At 32.4% G+C, this 21,536-nt stretch overlaps 1 protein-coding gene and 1 non-coding gene across 2 annotated transcripts; one reads left to right on the top strand and one right to left on the bottom strand.

The window, feature by feature from the left end:
- The first annotated feature begins 11,340 nt into the window (after positions 1 to 11,340).
- TRNAM-CAU (transfer RNA methionine (anticodon CAU)) lies at positions 11,341 to 11,412 on the top strand. Its single transcript has one exon. It is a non-coding gene; the product is annotated as a tRNA-Met (tRNA).
- A 983-nt stretch (positions 11,413 to 12,395) lies between these two features.
- Positions 12,396 to 16,867, bottom strand: LOC144546715 (bifunctional riboflavin kinase/FMN phosphatase-like). The gene is made up of 10 exons (XM_078295262.1): positions 16,544 to 16,867; positions 15,006 to 15,192; positions 13,967 to 14,097; positions 13,815 to 13,884; positions 13,658 to 13,723; positions 13,395 to 13,549; positions 13,206 to 13,295; positions 12,989 to 13,128; positions 12,804 to 12,893; positions 12,396 to 12,667 (listed from the first exon to the last, which is right to left on the bottom strand). Exons 1-10 carry the CDS (start codon positions 16,602 to 16,604, stop codon positions 12,557 to 12,559), a joined length of 1,101 nt encoding a protein of 366 aa, XP_078151388.1. The 5' UTR covers positions 16,605 to 16,867; the 3' UTR covers positions 12,396 to 12,556.
- Positions 16,868 to 21,536: the final 4,669 nt, after the last annotated feature.

Below are 21,536 nucleotides of genomic sequence, written 5' to 3'. Positions count from 1 at the left end.
ATTATTTTACTACATCAGCCGGTTCTCTGTACCATTCAGAAACAGTGATTTTGTATCTATCTTAAAAAATAATAAATTTTTTTCAAAAATTATAAAATTTCAGCTCCAAATATATTTTAATATGGATATCATGTTGAGCGGTTTGGATCGACATTTTAGACTTTGAGAACGAAGACATAAAATATGAGGTATGATGAGGTATGAAAGGCATGAGGCTCCTCATAGAATAATACAATTCTATCGTTATATTGAGTACAACAGTTTTATAAAATATTTAATAAATAGTAAAAAAAATTCAAAAAATAAAATAAAATTTGATCTCCAATTACATTTTATTGTAGAGATCATGTTGAACAATTTAGATAAACTGTTTAGACTTTAAATATCACAAAACTAAATTATTGTAAGATATTGTAACTTACAAATATTGTAAAATGAGTCCCTCCTTATATTAATTTAGTGCAGTTTTACAAGAGGGGCTCTTTATTGAATTGAGTGGACCAATTTTCTGTCTTGTGTAATGCATAATATAATATCATGTGCACACTGATTACGCTGATTAGTTTCATTTGACATGGATTTTTTTTAATATCAAGCCGTTCATTCATTAATATGTATAAATAATTCTTCATCTAAATTTTAAATTTACTATCTTTTATATCAAAAAACATAAGAAAATTTTTCATTTGACAATTAAATCAAAATCTGTTTCTCTATTTTGAAATGGAACCAGATGTTAATACTTCAATGTAGCATGAGAATTTTGAAAATAAATAGGAGCCAATTAATTCCCATTCATATTTACTGGATCCGTCTTTGTTTTCTACTATTACGAGTTCCGCAGCACGGTGCAATGCAAGGATTATTGTTCTTAAAATTTTATAGAGGTTCTTATTTTTTTCGAAACTTTATAAATTAGTATGAATTTTGAAGCAAATTTTATTGTTCAATCATGCATTTAACCAGTCAATTACAACACTTGGTATTGCTATTATCATAGCCGGTAATTTTTTTATATTTAAAATTTAAAACATTGATTTAATAAAAGAAATCACAACTGTTAATATGTATTGCATATAATATCCATTAATTTCTATATTTGTTCAAAAAGAAAATACCATAAACAAAACCTACATCAAAGATATGAAAAATCTACTTATGGAGACTACCCACATCATCAATAGAATTCACAAACATTTTTATTTAAATGATACTATCATATGGACCCCTTTCATTGATTGAGTACTGATCGACTTCAATTAGTTGATGTGATTACAATAATAATTGTGGAATCTATATAAGATCACGACTGATCATTGATTTTTGCAAAACAGTACCACTGTTCAGTAGTTGCCTTGTACCACTCGTTGCCGCTGCTTCCAGCTTATCTCTGTGAGGTAGGATTTTAGACGGTTTGCATGATATGACTTGGCTAACTACCAAAAAGAATTGAGCTCAAATAGAGTTTTAAAAAAAAAACGGCCGGTCTATATCTGGACCGGACCACTAGCGAGATCAATCTAGATTGATCCAGACTAGAGTCCGATCCATGTGGGTCTGAACCATAAGCTGTGGCATGGGTTTGGATCGTTTCCTTCAAATCCGGCCCGCTTAACTTGAACCATTCTAATCCGTGGATTGTGTCAACCCATGAACTGGACCAACCTATGAACTATAGAGTTTTGGACTTAATCAGACCTGAACTAACCCGTTTGCAAACACTAAGCTGAACACATACGTCAAGATTCTTTAAATAATTATTTAATTTCTTATCTCTAAATTATTGTTTATTTTATTAGTTATAGACAATTTAAAAAAAAAATTAAATACATATAAGTATTGAAGAATAATTATTAGTTTTGAAATTTCGTGTAATTTTTCAACAAATGTCTTTTTGCCTGCTAGCATCTTATTCACCACCACTAGTCAACTACCAGTTCTGTCATTATCATTTCCAACTACTGTTTTAAAATGCGGCCGCATATGCTTATGCAGTCGGCAGCCATGCTCAGAATGTCGTGCAGTTCCTTCCATGCAGTTTTGAGCATGCGGTCCGAATATGCGGATATGTGGATTAAAAAGTAATATGCAGCGCATGTAATTAAAAGTTCATATGCATTATGCAAAGTTTTACTATCTCATCCCAAATTATTGTATTTTTTTATATACAATAAGACACACTTCATGTTGGTTATGTGGATATAAATTCAATTATATGAATATGAATATATATATACGTGAATTTTTATTTTAAAATCCGCATATGCTTGCGCATACCGCTTATGCGGTATGCAGTAGCCTTCCGCATGCATGAATAAAACCGCATTTTAAAACACTGTTTCCAACAACTCAACACTGGACGCCACTAATATAGCAGGTCTTGTCATCACACCTCCCACAACTCAGCACCGGACGCCACTAACCCAACATATCATGTCATCATCTCCAACAACTCAGCACTAGAAAATGTTGTTGTCCATACAAAATAATATTATTTACTAATTAATATTAGGCATGAAAAAAAATTAAGCCAGATAATTTTTGTTTTTGGCTTTTAATGTTTCTTTTATCCATCTTTTGTTACTACTATTGTTAGAAATAATGATTGGATTGTAAAAATATTAGAAGAGATGAGTACGCTATTAAATAACTTCTCTTATATTTAAAGGAGATTATAAGAATTTGTAGTATAATTGGATTTGTATTTTACACACATCACTACATGACCCTCTCATCTATTTATACTATATCTATGTCAGCTGGTGATATCTCTAGATTCTACAAATTAATTCTACCCGTCATAGTAAAAATTGGTTTTGGGTATTTTCTAGATTACTCTCTATTATACATATCTCTTCAAGTTTCTAGTACAATTTTAAACCACCGGCTTTATAAATTGCTTCTAGAATATTTTAGAATAATAATTTTAGACCTGGGTCTTTTGATTAGGTGTTGTTATTTTTAACAACTCTAATGTTATTATAACACTTTCAACATGGAAGAAAAATAATGGCCAACACCTCCAATTTTATACTTAATCTGATCATGGTTGTCCTAATCGTGAATATGATATATAAATGGCAGTTCCAGGACTTTCATGAAGCAGTGGAATTAGTTATTTTGTGTTAGATATATTATATTAAAAAACTGAAAGGAACACATTCTAAACCGAAAAGAACCAAAATATTATTTTAAGTTCTTTCCATGGAGTCAAAATCACCATACAATCTATCCATCATCCTATATTATTTTTATTTTAATTCTATATATAAAAAATTGTGTAACAGGAGTAGGAGAGCTACTTCTCAGGGATGCCACTCAAATAGGAGAGCAAGATTTTGCTATTCAAAATCTAACCGTTAAATTTTTTTCATGCACAAATCGCAACAAAAGATTATAAACCGTGCAGTACAAAACGCATTAAGATTAAGTAAACGCACATGTACTGAAGCTATAGTTGATTTAAAGATGGAATAAGAATGACAGGTGAATTAGAATCTAATAATTATGGTAAGGAAAATTGAATGCTTCAACTGCTCAAATTTTCAATTTTGTTTTTTTAGTGAAACTATGGTGATATGTAAATCACACATTAAATATCCGTCCGTAAATTAATATTTTTCTTTTTAAAATTATAATAATCAATCTTAATATCTCAACATTTTTTAGAATATATTTCTTTTAGATAGATAAAATAATTACTTTCTCATGGTGCAAAATCTTTAGATCAAGTTAATTTCTATCTATCTAAAAAAATAATAATAAAAATTAACAAATGTAAAATTTTGTTTCCGAATATGTTTTTAATATGAAGAACATATTGAATGATTTAGATCAACTGTTTATATTTTGAAAACAAAAATATGAACTCATAACAAGGACTGCTTTGTAATATCATATCATCATAGCCTCACTCATTTTTTTCCTTCTTAACAATAAGTGACAATCAACTTGTATGATTTGTTAATAGTAGTAGGAGCAATAAAATAATAATGGCGTCATTTTAAATATTTTTCTTTTTTTTCAACAGGATAAATTTATATTGGAGATTACTAAAATTTACTCCATATCATACACTTGCCACTTACATTGGTATAGCAATCCATTCGATTTTGAGAAGGGCTCAAATTCCACATTGCCTTCATGCTTCAATCGTATTGCATATCTGTATTTTTTATTTTAAAATTCAAACAGATGATCTGAACCGCTCAACATGATATCCACATTAAAATGTGTTTGGAGACCAAATTTTACAACTTTTTGGAACTTTTTAACTATTTTTTAAGATATGTACAAAATCAATATTTTTAGATGGTCCAAATTTTTCTAAAAATTAGTAATTTTGCACCTATCTTAATTTTTTTAAGTAAAAAAATTCAAAAAAAAAAAAAAAATTGGTCTCCAAGCACATTTTAATGTGAATATTATGTTGAGCAGTTCGGATCGTCTGTTTGGACTTTAAAATTGACAATAATGACATGGGATAAGATTGGAGTATGAAAGCAAATCGAGCATTTGAGCCCTCCTCTTCAATTTTTATATTTCAATTTGTTGCTAATAGTTTAATGACATGGATGTCGTCTGTTAATGTTGACAAATTTTTTTTTTGACGTGGATGTACCTTTTGTTAACGCACATTTTGCTGATGCAAACAATAAAAGGAGTAGGGGTGGAACTAGAAAATTTAAATAGGGGGCTAATCTATAAAATGTAATATGTGAAAAATACTAAAAAAAATGTGACTAGTGGGAATTAAATCCATGACCTCACACATAACAACTAGAACTCAACCTCTAGATTACAAATAAATATTTGTTAGTTTATGAGGGGTGCTAAACTATATAAAAGTTCAAAAAATTAAAAAGTTTAATTAAAATTCAATATACATAATTAAGAATTTTAAAATTATAGGGTGACTTAGCACCCCTGGCCTATATGTAAATCCGTCCCTGAAAAGTAGCGTAATTAAATAGAAAATACTTTCCAAAATTTGAAGGACCAATTTGTGAATGAAAAATAGTTTGCATCTTGTAATTTGGATTATCTTCTTAACAAATATGGTCTTTAAAATAGGTTTCATGTACATTTTTATGTTACTGTTTTAAATTTCTTCTCTATTTTTTTTATTGTTTATTATTATATTTAATCAGAGATACAATGATAAGTGTGCGAAGGAGACCAATCAAGTTTTAGTAGATGTGTAAGGCAACCATGTGCATATGCAGTGCATATATAAGTCAAAGTTCAACATTTTTCAAATCAATCAATGTTTGCATGGTCCCTTTGGCCTTTGTCCTTGCATAGTTGCATTTGTTGAGGAAAATAAAATCATAAGGTACTGTCTGAGACCAAAAAATAATAATCATACGGTGGTCAATGCATGCATGTGGACATTTTGAAGCAATTAGCTGTGGGAAACAAATCTGCTAGAATCCACGGAGATTTTTGGGTTTCTGAAATTCTCAATTCAACTATCTATAGATTTCGTGATTTGTGCACAAAATTTTGTCTGCTTTGAGATTCGTGTGTGGACAAACTTAGACGGTTGGATTTGAAATTTCAGGGTCCTGAAATTCTCAAGAATTTCAGCAGATTTCCTTTCTTAGCTGTGACGCTTAATGAATTTCAGTTAGATACCATACGGATTAAATGGAAGCATTTTCATATTTGTATTAGTTAAATTAATAAAAAAAATGTTTATTGTTATTGATTATTTATGTCTGTCTTATCGAATATAGTATAGATCGGATAAACAAATAAAAGATGTCATCAGCATCACGATTTGTGCTTAATGTAAAATACTTTTTAAGTAAGAAAAAAAAACAAAAAACAAATAATGATATTGAATCACATAATAATTAATCTTCTGATGACTCTAAAGTAATGAATTAATAATACAATTATTCTGTCTTATGATAATTTTGACAAGTACAAATCATAAAAAAAAATTGTCTCGTGAAAATCTGAATGCTGTCAAAAAAAAAAATAATAATAAATAAATTTATAGTTATATCATATATATTTTGGTCATAAGCAAAACTATACTATCATGCTTCATCCTCATATGAATATATATACATAAATTTTTAATTTTAATAATGATCATATAGAGTAATGGATACAAAAGAATTTTATCCGTCTTCTTACCCATTAAACTAACAAAAAGAAATTATTCATATCCATATTTGATAAACTAACTAAAAAAAAAAAAAAAAAAATACCCTATTCATCTTGTAGAATCTCTCTCTTCATAGATGATAGATATTTTCCCACTGTACTGCCCTCACATTTGCAATCACTATAAAGTGTAAACATTATGATAAATGTTCACTCAAGTCAACTGATTTAATTAATTAGCTCAAATAAAAATCGGCAAATAAAAGTTCGCTTCTTTGCGGTGCTGATTAATTTCGGCCGTCCAGAGCTGATTTAGGCGCAAGACAGCAAACCAACAATTTTACAAGTCAGCTGAACAAATTAAAAGGCTGATAAAGGCCCATAAGGCCATCACAAACGAAAGCCCATATAAATGATATCTTAGAATATTTCCTAAAATTCGCCGCCTGGTGTTACAGTTGTCGTCTGCTCTGATTGGGTTACTCCTTAATGACTTTATGTCTTAAAATGCTTTCTAAAGAAATAACTACGTCTTTTAGTACAACAATCAGAGTGGCGCAGCGGAAGCGTGGTGGGCCCATAACCCACAGGTCCCAGGATCGAAACCTGGCTCTGATAACTGAGATGGCTTCCTCCGAACTCTTTTTTTTTTTAACTCGGTCAATGAAGCAGGCGAAAATGCCGGGCAGATAGGGCAGATAGGGCAGGTGGACGGTCAGAATACTTTTAAGTTCTTATCGCTGACAAGTGGGGTCTGCCAATTAGAATTCGAGACCGTTACGCTGTTGTTTCGCTGAGTATCTGGGACCCACGATGAGAGAAACGGAGAGATGGGAACTGGAGAAGAGACGAGATGCGAGTGATGAGATCAGTTAGTGACATATCAGCGATAGCGCTGAGTTGGCAGCTGATGTGTAAGCTTTTATCATTTAGAGCAATTTTCGTAACTATTTCTTATAATTTTTTATCCCTTCTAATCGTCTATGAATACTGAAACATTGTATGGGGAATAATCAAGTTAATTTGTGGTTTCGTTTCTGTGTTCTTCCCTTCTCCATTTTTTATCCAGTTGTAAGATTTTTCTCAAATTTGTTGAAGTACTCGGTTCTTCGACTCAATAACAAATCAATTGAGCACCGTCAAGTCAGTGACCTGACACGCCTTCTATCCAGATCAATGGTTTTAGAACATTACCGTGAGATCTCAACACATCCTGAGAAGCATGACCTAACAATATCACTTGCTCCCGAAGGTCTCATCAGAATCTGTGCTTGCTTAAAAATAACATAGTTCAGTTAGTATTTCTGAGAATATTGTAATTATGAAGTAATTTTCGTATCTCGTTTATTCGGTTATAATTGTGTATATTTATTATTCACATTTTATTTTGAAAGTTATTCTTAGCACCAAAGTGCAATTCAGTTTAAAAAATAAATAAAAAATAAATCCTGAACAGAGCCTAACAGACCCAATAGAATTCAAGTCCAAAAACTTGCTTAGAAATCTTATTTTTTTTTTAATTTAGATTAACATAGGTAGTATGACATGAATCTCTTAGTAAGCTTTCTTCTAGGTTTCACAATTTGCCCAAAACCTCAATAGAACTCAAGTACGATACTTTTTAATTAAATTTTTCACAACAGCCTCTATATATAAACTATCAAAGACGATTACTGTATCAAAGATGACTCACAACCTAACATGAGAAGGATCAGATATTGACATATTGTAAAGAGAGTAAACAACTTAGGTCCAGAGGTGTTCCCACCTCTTCGACAACATGTATCTCTGTACCGCTTCCTCAATCTTGAGCAGTCCAAAAATGATGAATTATCGATTGGGCAATCTGTTTATGAAGTCACAGTTTCCTCCACTTGAAATTTTAGCCCTCTCCATCTTGATTTGGTTTTGAATGCTGAAATTGAATAGACAAAGCTAGTTTAGTTTACACAATCATGAGATGATCGAAACATGAATCTTGTACCATACACTAACAATGCAAAAGGATCAATAGGACAATCTGAATTGCATTTTAGCAACCCAAAGAGGTAGTATGCATGATGACATATCTAGACTGACACCTAAAATGGATACCAAGTAAATGCATTTGCATATTTAGACAATTTTTCCCTCTCTGGTCTCTTGATCTATTCAACCATCTATGCACAACATTTAATTTAATCAAACAAGAGTCAAAATTTGGGAAAAATAAATAAGAACCTCTCTTGATCAATTAGCATACTGCTAATCATATAAAACATTTTGATTATATGCAGACCGCAAATAGAATCTCCAAAATTTGACAGGATTAATAATTTTTAAGGGGCAAAATGCAAAATCTGAACTCAAAGAATTTCAAACAACTATACCAGTGGATCTATTATATTTGAGCTATGGATGATAATCGCTAAATCTGAAAGAGGGAAACGATCAATTGATACCCAGTGCACGGACGCCACAGAATGGTTGAGTAGTTGGGGCTGAGTCTAGCGGGGTGGGTCCCGAAAACAGGAGATAGTTGGGAGACGAAAATGACCAATATGGGCCATCTTTATTGGGCCTAGTTTAATGGGCCGTTTACATAACTCGGCCTAATAATCTAACCATCTTATTCACCCCAGGCCGCATATGATCCGCATATGAACTGCATATACCGCATATGATCTGCATATGATTTTGCTGTTGTGTATTATTATATATGTATGTTGTTTTTATATTAGAGAATAATGAATATAAAATAGTTCTACAAACATGCATATTCTTATTCCTATTATGAGATTATGCTTCTAAATATATATGAATTCTTATTTTAAATTCCGCATATATAAATCCACATATGCGACTGTATACCATATATGCAGTATGCGGTGGCCTTGTGCATACCGCGTAGAAGCCGCATTTTATAAGACTGGAGATATCTCATATTTTGCATGACCGACGTAGCCGGTGTCTATTCAGGGATGACGTAGGGGGCCAGTACTATTTGAGCTTTGAGATTCGCGTAGAACGTATTGCACGGTTGAGATATTCCAAAAAGTCACGCAAAATATGAGATATCTCAGAGGATGCGAATTCCTCGCACGCCTCCTCTTCAATTCCCGCTTAATGAACTGGTAGCATTTAAGGGAAAGGCCCGGCTGATCAGGATCGGAGCACCCGCATCCTCTGCATTAACTGAAAAGAGCATCTTTTGAGTTCAATATATTTCAGCCGTCTGATCATGATCGGAGCCCACACCTATAGCTCTCTAGTATTAATGCGGATCTCAATCGCACGGTCCAGATCTATAACAAAGAACGAATGGTGTTGCATACTTGCATGGCGGCATGCATGCAAGCACACACAGCTTAGCTTAAATTAAATATTTAAAAGACAGCATGACATATATACTAAAGATATTTGCATAATTTGAAAAATATTAAATATATCCCAAATCAATTTGGTCTATGAAACTCTAATTTTATTAGCAGATTAGATAAAACACTAAATCATAATTTAAATTTGGTATGTACATTTTTTAATTTTACTAATTAAACTAGAAAATTACAAAATTAAATTTTGTTCTAATATTCTAACCTTCAGGGAGAAGAATTATTAAGGCCAATTAACAAATCAAGGAGATAGAGAGATGTACGAATTTTGTTAAAAAAAATTGACATCATATATAAGACTATTTATTTATATTTTAAATGCTACAGACTCCAAGTTCCAAGTTCCAAGTTCCAATGTACTGCTAAAAGATTCACCCAATTCAATTGACGTGACTATTCATATCGTGAGATTATATATACAATCCTAATAACCTTCTCTCTTTCTTTCATAATTTCATTGCATGATCTTTATTTATAGCTACTAGTCTACACCTGTTAATTAGTTGCTGTTGTGTTGGACTGCCATGGCGCCCAAGCGGAGAAAGGCACAAAATACTGAAGGAGAGACTTCTAATCCTTCTTCTCAAAGAGAGATTCAAGTCAGGATCGATCCCGACTTACTGGACTGCCCTATTTGCTTCCGTCCCTTGTGCTCTCCAGTTAATCAGGTATTTTTATTTTCAAGGTTTCGTTTTCATTCTCTCTCAGAAATTAGCATTGGCGTGTACTCGACTCTGAGTTTGTTTGAACTTGTTAGAAAATAATAAAGTTGGTAAAAAGATGACAAATCTTTCTATTTGCTTCTCCTTTTTTTTGTTTGGATGTCATCTGCAATTATTATGTCAAAAGAATGATGAGTGTTCGATCAGTCTCAATTTTCGTTATGTTTTTACCTCATATTGCAAAAACAAAAACAAAAACAAAAACTGAACAAATTAACTTATTTTTGTCAGTGCACGAATGGTCATGTGGCGTGTCGCACTTGTTGGATTAAACTAAAACACAAGTGTCACACCTGCAAGGCTCCGGTAGTGTCGTTCTGCATCGCACTTGACAGAATTTTGGACTCGGTACAAGTTCTTTGCACTTACGCCCATTTCGGTTGTTGCAAGTATGTTTCCTACTCACAGAGGCAAGTGCACACTGATACATCATACATGTGAGTTTTGCCCGTCTGGATGTCCAATTCCAGGTTGTGCTCACAAGGCTTCTTCAGGTGCACATTTTTCTTGGTATATATATATTTTTTGCACCTTTTTGCTGGTTGATATATACACTTTTGTCCTGGTATTTGTACTACTAATCCACTAACATGCAAGCAAAAGTGCAAAACAATTACCATAAGCACAAATATGAATGGAGTAATATTGTGGAATGGTGGTGGTACCAGGTATTGGTTGGTAAAATCAAAGCTTATATATTTTGGTTCTTTTACTTGTTTATGAACAATATTGTGGGAGAATGGAAGAAACATTTTCTGAAAGATCACCTTGACGCCGGTTGTCACACGTACTACAGTTATGGTGAACAAAGGAAAGTACTATTTAAAGAAGAGGAACTTTATTAATTTTACAAAGCTGTACAAATTTAATAAAAAAAAAAAAAAAAAAAGCTGTACAAATTAAAATAAGGCCTAATAAAGGCCCATCAGGCCATCACAAAGGAAAACCCATATAAATGATATCTTAGAAGATTTCCTAAAATTCGCCGCCTGGTGTAATTTATTGTTGTCGTCTGCTCTGATTGGGTTACTGCGTAATTCGGCCCAAATAAACTCTGATTGGATTACTCCTTGAATGGGTTTATGCTTTAAAAGACTATGTAAATATAAAGTATCCTTCTTAATACAATAATCAGAGTGGCGCAGCGGAAGCGTGGTGGGCCCATAACCCACAGGTCCCAGGATCGAAACCTGGCTCTGATAAACGAGAAGGCTTCCTCCGCACTCATTTTTTTTTTTTTTCAATTTCAACTTCAAAGACTCAATTGCGAATCAATTGAGCATCGTCAGGTCAGTTAATCAAATGAACATCGTCGGTTCTCAACATCTCAAATTCGGTTCTCACAATTTTGTACTAAGATTTGCTTTTCTGTGAAAGACGAAAATGAATCAAATGAACAACAAATGCTCATCCATAGAAGGCCAATAACAATAGTCTTCATGTTATATGTATCGGTAACACAAGAATAATATTACTGCTTGTTAGGTCAAACAAAATTGTGAAAGCAGACCAGGGAAGTCTAAATGGCCCTGCAACCTTTTGTTTAGTTTAATCGGGTTAGTGAACTTTATTACCATAGTCTTCATGTTATATGTATCGGTAATACAAGAATAATATTACTGCTTGTTAGGTCAAATAAAATTGTAAAAGCAGACCAGGGAAGTCTAAATGGTCCTGCAACCTTTTGTTTAGTTTAATCGGGTTAGTGAACTTTATTACCTCCCATTAACCCTTGGATTTTTGAAATTGGTTTAATCAAATCCTTTCGTTAATTTCAGTTGTTGGCAAAGTGCCATCTGGCGCAACCTACAGCTTATCAGGATGTATCTGACAGTTCAGGGAAAATCATTGCCTCATAGGGGGTCCTACTAAGCATGAATGAGGAATGTATATAGCAGGAATCACCTCTTAATTTGGAATATTAGTCTAATGTTGCTGGCAAATTAATTTGGGATACAATCCAATGTAAACTGTACCGTCGTGTAATTTGTAACTTGCAACTTTGGCTAAAACTACTTCTCAAAAAAAAAAAAAAAAAGAGACTGATTTGAATTTCAATAGACTGTGATGCTGGCAAATTTCAATAGACTGTTTTACAAGCCAGCTGCAGAAATTAAAATCAAGCCTAATAAAGTCCCATGACAAAAGAAAACTCAGATAAAGGATATCTTAGAAAACCACAGTAGCCCAAGGACAACAATAAAGAGGTTTCTTTGATAAATTTTTTTTCTTAAATTAATGATTTCAGATTACAGTTTTACAATTTATAGCAAATGCTAACATTAATAGCATGGTTGCCTTAGGGTAAATAATCATAATATTTGAATCAAATTGGAAACTCTTTTGTTACAGAAAAAGATCGCCATTCTTATACTGAGAGAAGATCGGGACATCAAGTGCAGCACACGCAATGCTCTCGTCTTTCTCAGTAATTTTGAGTGCATCCGATATTTTTTCCTGCATGTCATGAATTTATATAGATTAGAAATATAATGAGTTGCCGACACAGTTCAACAGCTATAATTTCTTATTTTAATACAATACAGTTAAGAAAATGTAATGATGTATTTTGATACAGCAGTAGTATATATACCTCCTCTGGGAGCATCCGGATGTATCCGACTAGCAACAGTTGGAACTGTTCTTTCTTGACAGTATAGTTTGAATCGATCAAATGCACTTCCTAAAATAAAAAGAACTCTAAATGTTAATGCTAACAAAGAAAAAAAGAATCTTATAATTTGTGTTTAAAAGTACTAATTGGTACGCAGTATGTACCATCATTCTTTTTAGACTGTGCGAGGAATGATCCCAGCCAGTGCTAATCACAGCCTTGGAAAAACCGTGTTCTTCAAATTTAACCCAACCAATGAAAACTCCAGATACTTGATCAGCAATAGAATCATATGAGCAATTATCTGCTTATTCAAAATTAAAATGTTAAGAAACTTAACTAATTAAGATAAATTTGTATATTGACAAATCATGTACAGACCTGTGGTGATTGAGAGAGCATTACACGAAAAACCCTCTGCTATTAGGCTACCGGCATATAAAGGTTCCATTGGGAGAGAATTTTGAACCCCTGATGCAATTAAAAAAAATGGTTGTAACTGAAAAATACGAGAGAAAATTATCTGAAGTAAATGCAAATTAGGTCACAGTATAAAAGAAGTAACAGTACAATCTCCAAATGGGGGAAGGCCCCACAGCTTCGGCTCAAAATCCAATAGAGAATGAAGAATCAAATCTGCAATTGAATAGCGCTCCTTTTGCCCCTGGAGAGATGGCACGGCCAATACCTTCGCGCCAGATTCCTTTGCAGCTCTGACCCCAACTCTATTGAAATGGTAGTAAAAAGCTCAGCCTAATCTTTTTTTTAATCCAAATATTACAATCAAATTAAAAAACTAATAAGAATTATAAATTCTTGATGAAAATACTTACGGAGAATCCTCAATGATCAGACATAAAGATGGATCAACTCCAATCCTCTTTGCTGCCTCAAGGAATCTGAAAAAATTACCAGAATATAATGAATTAATTAATGATGCTAACCAAGAAAGAATACATGTGAATTAATTAATGCGGGAATATGCTTTACATATCAGGGGAGGGTTTTCCGTTCTTCACATCATCTATTCCAAGAATAACAGAGAAATATTCCTTCCATCCTGTAGATAACAATCAAGATCAGGTTTAATTTAATTATTTCTGTTATTTTGGTAAGAGTTGAATTTCTAAACTGAGACAAACCTTTTTGATGTGAAATTTTGATCTCTATATGATTCCTAAGGGAGTTTGATGCAAGTCCAAGTGGAATCCCATGCTTGTAAAGGTGTCTTAGAAGCCGATTAACACCAGGAACAGGTTTTGCTAGTGGCCACCTGGCGGTTAAATAAATGAGACTAGTTCAAAATTTGGCATCAACCAATTACCAGCTAAAAAAATGTTAAAAGTCTTCCGTCATCTGGATTATCTAAACTTTTCAAATTTGGTACGAAAAATTGGTACATGTATTGCATCTATAGTACTGGTTTGGGTTAAACTAAGGGTTTGGTTGTTGTTGTTGTTGATCGGTTTTCTTAATACTGTCATCATTACTAAACCATCGTTTATTGATAACCTAACAAATTTGGATATATTGGTACTTGCTTACGGGTTTTAACTGTATCCCAGAATAACCTAGCATCTCTCTTGGCTTATGCATGGTGCTTTATTTTCCCATATAATTAACCAAAATAAATATAGAGTGAGGATATGGTACCATGCATAGCGCACATTCGTCCGTACTATGGATCAATATCTTTGTTTTCAAAGTTCAAACAGCCGATCTAAACCATTCAATATGATCTCCATATGAAAATGTACTTGCAGACTAAATTTTTTATTTCTTAGCAATTTTTTACTAGTTTTTTAGACAGGTAAAATATCACTTCTTTTGAATGGTCTAGAATCTTTAGATTCGAGTGAGTTTCTACCTATCTAAAAACATAGTAAAAAAAATTTCTAAATGGAAAATTTGATCTACAAGTATATTTTCATATGAAGATCATGTTGAACGGTTCAAATCGACTGTTTAGAGTTTGAAAATGGAGATATTGATCCATAGTACGGACCAATATACGCTATGCATAATATCATAGCCTCACTCATAAGTATTTATAAAAGCTAGTTTTTGTACTATGATAACGCTTCCAATACATGGTAGTCTGACTCAAACTAAAATATATATACAGATTTATTATCTAAGTCACTAATTAATGGATTTTTTTGCCATGAATGAAAATTTCACCTCTCTTTGTATATTGGCATTATTGCCTCGGTGTATTCCTCGGGTGTGAGAGGCAACTCATAATCCCTCACAATTCCGGCCGCTGATTCCTTGTGCATTTGTCCGAGTCTTTTTTCTTCCTTCGCCATGTCTGGAACCTTTCCATACCTCAATAAGAACTCCTTCATGATTCCACAAGTGGCCCTCTCTACAGAATCAACAGATTAAGAACTGAAAAATTAATAATGATAAGTAATTTCTTACCTCAAGCAAGAATTTTTTTTAATGTTCTCAAGTACGATATACAAGGATGAATTGCAGGAGATAACAGAATATAGTGCTTGAATCCTGTTCAAAACGAGTTTTTTTTTAAGATAAATCAAAAGAACTTACTTCATCTGTTGTTCTTTAAAAATAAATAATAAAAGAAATCTGACTTCATATATATGTTTAAAAATTTGAAGTGTCTTTGAAAATAGCATCTAGGTTCATTCTCTCTATAGCACTGACCAACAAAACGAGATTTTGGAGAGTTGGAAGACTTAACTTTTTAAAGCAAGAAAACTTAGTTAATAAATTATATATTTTGTACGGATGAATGTTCTTTTAAGTTAAAAATTTTAATTGTTTTTTTTTATGTGCCCATTAAGCCACTAACTTATAAGTTAGTCACCAACCCCACTTCTATCACCAAATATTTCAGAGATACCTTTATTCCCCAAGTGCCAAAGAATATACTTCATTTAGATTCCATGAACTTTTTCTTAGTTTTTTTTTTTTTTACATTATATATATATTTTTTTTGACAATGTTTTTAAATTATATCTACATCGCATCATCCACACTTCGTTACTGCATTTCAAAAGTTTTTATCTTTTGTTTCTCAAAGTATATATACCCGATGGCAAAAATGTTTATATCTTTTCTACAGTAGATATGAACATCATCATAGTACACTGTATATAAGTTTAGACTCTAGATTATGTTGTATACAAATGCTTATAAGTATTTATACCTACTTTATAACAAAATATAATTATTTCTTTTATTAAGCATAAAAACATTTAAATTGTTGATAAGAGTATAACTTGTAAAATATATTAACACTTGATATAGATTCCTTTTGCCATATTTTTGTGCTGGACTAAAAAATGAATTAGTTGTTGGGGCCAACTGTCAATATCAAAAGACCTAATTGAACCCAAAAGTCGGAGGCAAATCAACATCTCATACAAATGGAGAAAGAGTTGGAGCAAAACAAAATTTCTTTATGATTAATTTAATGAACACCCTTTGGTAATTAATCTTAGCCAAGTTAATTAAGTTGCTCTTATAGAATACAAGATATTACTGATTCAAATTTTGTAAGCATTTTTCAGAGAATTCCTATTTGTACAACTATAACAACATCAATTCCTAATTTATAACCTTTTTATTATGATTTTACCAGTTATATCAGGTCTCAGTGGATTTGCTGGAAGCTTTCGCCATTTCAAAATGGTAGTAAATTAAAGGATGGAAAACAGTGCCAAATTAAAATGAATGATGAAGAGAGGAACCTGAATCTAGGAGGGTTCCATCAAGATCAAAGATGACAGCAGCAACGCGATGCAATTCCATTTAATTTTACGGAGCTGATCAATGAAGAAGGGGTTGGGTTGTTTGATTATTTCCAATGGCGAATGAAAATTGAAATGAGTTAGTGAGGTAGTGAGGTGAGGTGGGTTAGCAAAGCAATATAATGGGAGAAGAGAAGAAAGGAAGGTAGCTGAGAATTTGTTCTATTGCTATTTGCAATTAGGGGAAGAAGCATATTATAAAAATATGCGAGAGCATGTTATGCCTTTTTAAAAATAGAAGAAATTGCCTCGTGAGTCATATGCGCAACGGCGCTTAAAATAGACGTGTCATGGCGTCATGCGCATCACGGAGATAAATCTGCTGCGATCCAAAAATTCCTGCAATCCCTACGATTCCAAATCCCTCCCCTCACATTCTACAATGCACAACTCTCAAGGAGTTATTTTTTATGTGCAAATCTCTAAACAAATGAACGGACGGATTTGAAATCGCAGGATTGCAGGGATTTTTGGATCGCAGCAGATTTATTTCCATCACTTCCATAGTTCCATTTCATAGATTAAGTAGATTCGTTTAGTATTAGAGAGTGATATATGATACGACAAAACTGTGGCTCAACGTGTAGCAAGTCGATAACCGTTTATTGAAAGACCCGCGTCAGTTCTACTACCAAAGGTCTCGCGCATAGAAACTGTGACTCGTGGGTCTAGATGCAAATGGAATTCGTACTCTGAAATATCTCATATTTTGCGCGACTTTTCGGATAATTTCAACTGTTCAAATACGTTCTGCACGAATCTCGAAGCTCAAGTAATACGCAATGGGATATCCGCAAATAGGCACCGGATACGCAAAATATGAGATATCTCAGAGGATAAGCAATGGAATTCAACTTGATTTAGACCTCACTGGTGCGTAAAATTAGATGATGTGAAAAATAGTACCATCGTACGCAAATAATTTGTGTATAATTTATTTTTTAATATTTTGATCGAATATCGAATAAAATACAAAAAAAAATATTCTATGTTTTATTTGTGAATAAAATATAAATTATGAATTTCCAAACAATATAGCTTGATTAATTAATCAAGTCATATTAAGACACTATTGACTTAATTAATTTCCATAGCAACGCATGTTTAATTTCGAGACACTATGACTTGATTAATTGAAGAAAATGACGGTCATCATGAATTAAGGATCCAATTTTGTCATCTGATAAAAGAATCTATGACGGTTGGTACTAGGGCTGTCAATGATATCCTTTTAGCTGTTTATCCGACCTGTATCGTATTTGATAAGGTAGATATATATGGATAAATTTTTTCTCGTTAGTTTATTGGATATGGGTATGGGTATCGGTAAGGATTTGTTTTCGTTAGCTTAATGGGTAAGAGTATGGCTAATGACTATTTCGTACCTATTACCATATAGAGTAATTATTAAAATTATTATTATATTTAACCTTATAATTTTGGAAATTTTTTATTTTTTTCAATTAAACTCCAGCTAGGCCTAACGCACACATTTATTTCCATTTCATCTCCTTAGACTGTGCCTCACTGCCTCTTCTATTCCAGCACATCCCAAATATGAAATATTTATATTGTGTTATGTATATTTTTATTTTCCTCTTCATTTGCTTGCCGTTTTACTCAATCATTAAAATAGAAAGTAATATATGTGACAATAATTATGGATGTAATTTTGTTATTTAGTGTATGGTTTTTGTTATAAGAAAAATGTTAAACATATTGTTTTATTTGCAAGTCTTATTACTTAGTTAAATAATTGAATTGGTTCGATAAGATATTCGTGTTTCTGAATTTTCTTGCTTTATTAAAAATTAATTTAGTTGAAATTGATTGCACATTTGTTTTTTTATTAGCAATATGATTGCATGTGTGAAACGAATGAGTTTTGATATTCCATTTATAAATATAAGAAAATTAATTATTATATTAATATTATTCGTTATTCACCCGCTACCGTATCGTTACCCGTTAATTTTAATGGGTAAGGGTAGAGTAGGATAAGGTCAATTCTTAATGGGTAAGGGTAGGTTATGGATAAGTCAATTTTAGGTGAGTATGGGTATGAAAATGCTTTTATCCTACCCGTATCGTACCCATTGACACCCCCCAATTGGTACTTTGGTTACCTCTTTTGTTATTGGAACTTAATTAGCATTAATTACCACTGCAAATTTGGACTGCCGTCACCTCGTGAGACTATTACGTACACACATGCACACACAATTGAGGATGGTAATGACTATTATGTCCCTCTTCAAGCTTTATGTTCGTTATTTTTGTGTGGTGTGGTGAAATACCTCCCTCTATCTTCTATGCAACATTTTATATTTTCCTAAAAAAGATCAGCTAAATCCAAGTAAATACTCATATCATCTTCAGCAAAAAAGGATTAAGAAGATAATATTACCGCAAAAATATACAAGTGAAAGATTAAATTTACTATAATTGAGCTAGTAATAATTTCATGTGTAGCTCAACAAAACGTTCAGATATGATCAGTACTCCTAAAAACAAGACATATCAGACATGTCCTGGAGTCTGAGACAGATGATAACCCTTTTTGCTAAATTAACACAAAGTATAACACATAACTCTGGTAAGATAATACAAAGTAACTCGGTATCTAGAATTGTATCACAGAGTCTATGCCAATCGAGTCTAGTACCTGTCAGTTACTTATCTTTCTTAGTGGAACATTAATCAAATACTGTTTTTAGTATCTCAAATAAGTCAGATATTCATTCATACAAACTGATCTATTCACACTGAATTTTTTTAACAAAGAACATGTTGAGATCATTACTAATCCACTACATTCAAGCATGACCAAAATAAAATAATATTTGACATACCAGAAAATTAAAGCATGTTCAAATATAAATAGCTACTAGGACTACATAGAAGCAAGCAACCACACATGCAAACTTCCAATTGAGGTGAGCAAACCCGGAGACCCGAACCAATCAGAATAGAGGCAGGGACGAACACAAGATTTCTGCCAGGGAGGGAAAGAAATCATATTTAAATCCATTATCTAATCGGGTATTAATAAAAAAAATTAGCATAATAAAAAATTATGGTTCTAAATCATGAGGTTCCCAAAATTTAATTATGGTTGTAAATATGATTCTAATCTGATTCATGACTTCTTTGTGGGTTTTTTTTTGGTATTTTTCTTGATAATTTGTACAAGTTTGACTTATATTTTGTTTAATAGGAGATTAGAAACATCAAATTTTGACTTGTATTTTGTTTAATAGGCCAACAGATCTTTATTTTTTTACAATAGATGAAGAGTAAGGATACGGTGCTATGGGTTGCATAGAGAGCTACGGTGCTACGGCTCAATATTCGAGTTTTCAAAATCCTAACGGTCGATCTGAACCATTCATCTTGTTCTCCATATTAATATGTGTTTCGAGACCAAATTTACTATTTTTTTAGATAGGTAGAAAATTACTTGATCTAAAAAATTCTGCACCATTTAGATATTTAATTTTCTACCTATCTAAAAAAATAATAAAAAATTTCCAAAATATGTAAAATTTGGTTTTCAAACACATATTAATGTGGAGAACAAGATAAACAGTTTTGATCAACCGTTAGGATTTTGAAAATTCGAATATTGAACCGTAGCATTGTAGCCCTCTATGCAACCCATAGCACCGTAGCCTTGCTCACAGATGAAGACAAGATTAAAGTAGAATTTCAATCAAAGAATCCCGTTGTGTATTTTTTAGGACTATTACTTCATTTATTTCATGTTTGGGCTCAAGTTCCCCTTCTCTCTCATTTAATATGATATATGAGGTCCTTTAATATAAACCAATCATTTAATATGACATATGGGGTCCCATAACTTAACCTCTTGGTTCATAAAACACCATGTCTATTCTTATTGAACCAATCTTCTTCTTCCTCCAAAATTTACCCAAAATCAGAAACACTTGAAGAAAATCGAAAATGTGCAAGGAATAAAGGGTGGAGGTGAAATTGGCTTCAAAATAAAAAAATATTTAGTCCCGAGAGGGGCAAACTAATCTTCAAGGAGGAGCAAAACCGAAATTAACCTATTTTTTTCACTATTTTTAAAAATTCAGTTGCCCCACTTTGTTGAAGTTTTGTCTCCCATTAAACCTGACAAACGGGGCCCTTGGAAACCAAACAATAAGAGCGACGGACACTCTCGTAGCCTCTTTTTGCCAAAATTATGGTCATAATTTTACAAACAAATCTTTGCTTGTATGTAGAATTGGACAATTTATCCTTTGCTAGTTGCTCTTACTCTGCTATTTTACTTGAAAGATTATGAAATATATTTTAAATCAATAATTTATATTGTGCTAAACAGATTTCTGATGTATTTCTAAAATAGAATCCAGACAAATATTGTTTCCGAAAGGTCTAAAGCCATAAAACATTTTATTGCCCCAATTTTGAACTCAAAAAGTTATCATTTAGTTCCTACCAGAATTTGAATACTTAGTCTAATTTTTAGTGAGAAATAAGATATACACAATGCCATAGAAGCCTCAAATGCTCTATATTTCTGTCAATGCCGGCCAAAGCAACAAGATAACGAATTCCAAAGCCAAATTCTATTGCTGAGTACGCCAAAAGTTAGTCTAAACCCACTAATTTTTTTGCATACAGTTATTCAAATTACATCATATACTATCCAACATTGCATAGAGCATTATTTAAGAAATCTTCTCTGAGACCAAAAAGTCACAATGACAAAGATCATTATTTAAGAAATCTTCTCTGCTATTATAATACACTCAAGTGAGTTATAATAGCACTGTTATCAACTTTTGTAGTCATGTATTTTTCTTTCATTAGAAAAATGGCGGCGAAAATGATATGACGTATAACAAGAGTGCTTTTATAAAAAAAAATTGGATGAACGAATCCATACATGCAAGCAGCATCA

Source organism: Carex rostrata, chromosome 30 (assembly GCF_964058835.1).
Source record: "Carex rostrata chromosome 30, lpCarRost1.2, whole genome shotgun sequence".
In the NCBI taxonomy this organism is placed as follows: domain Eukaryota; kingdom Viridiplantae; phylum Streptophyta; class Magnoliopsida; order Poales; family Cyperaceae; genus Carex; species Carex rostrata.
Note: the sequence above shows the minus strand (reverse complement) of the source record. Positions and strands in the feature narration are given on the sequence as shown.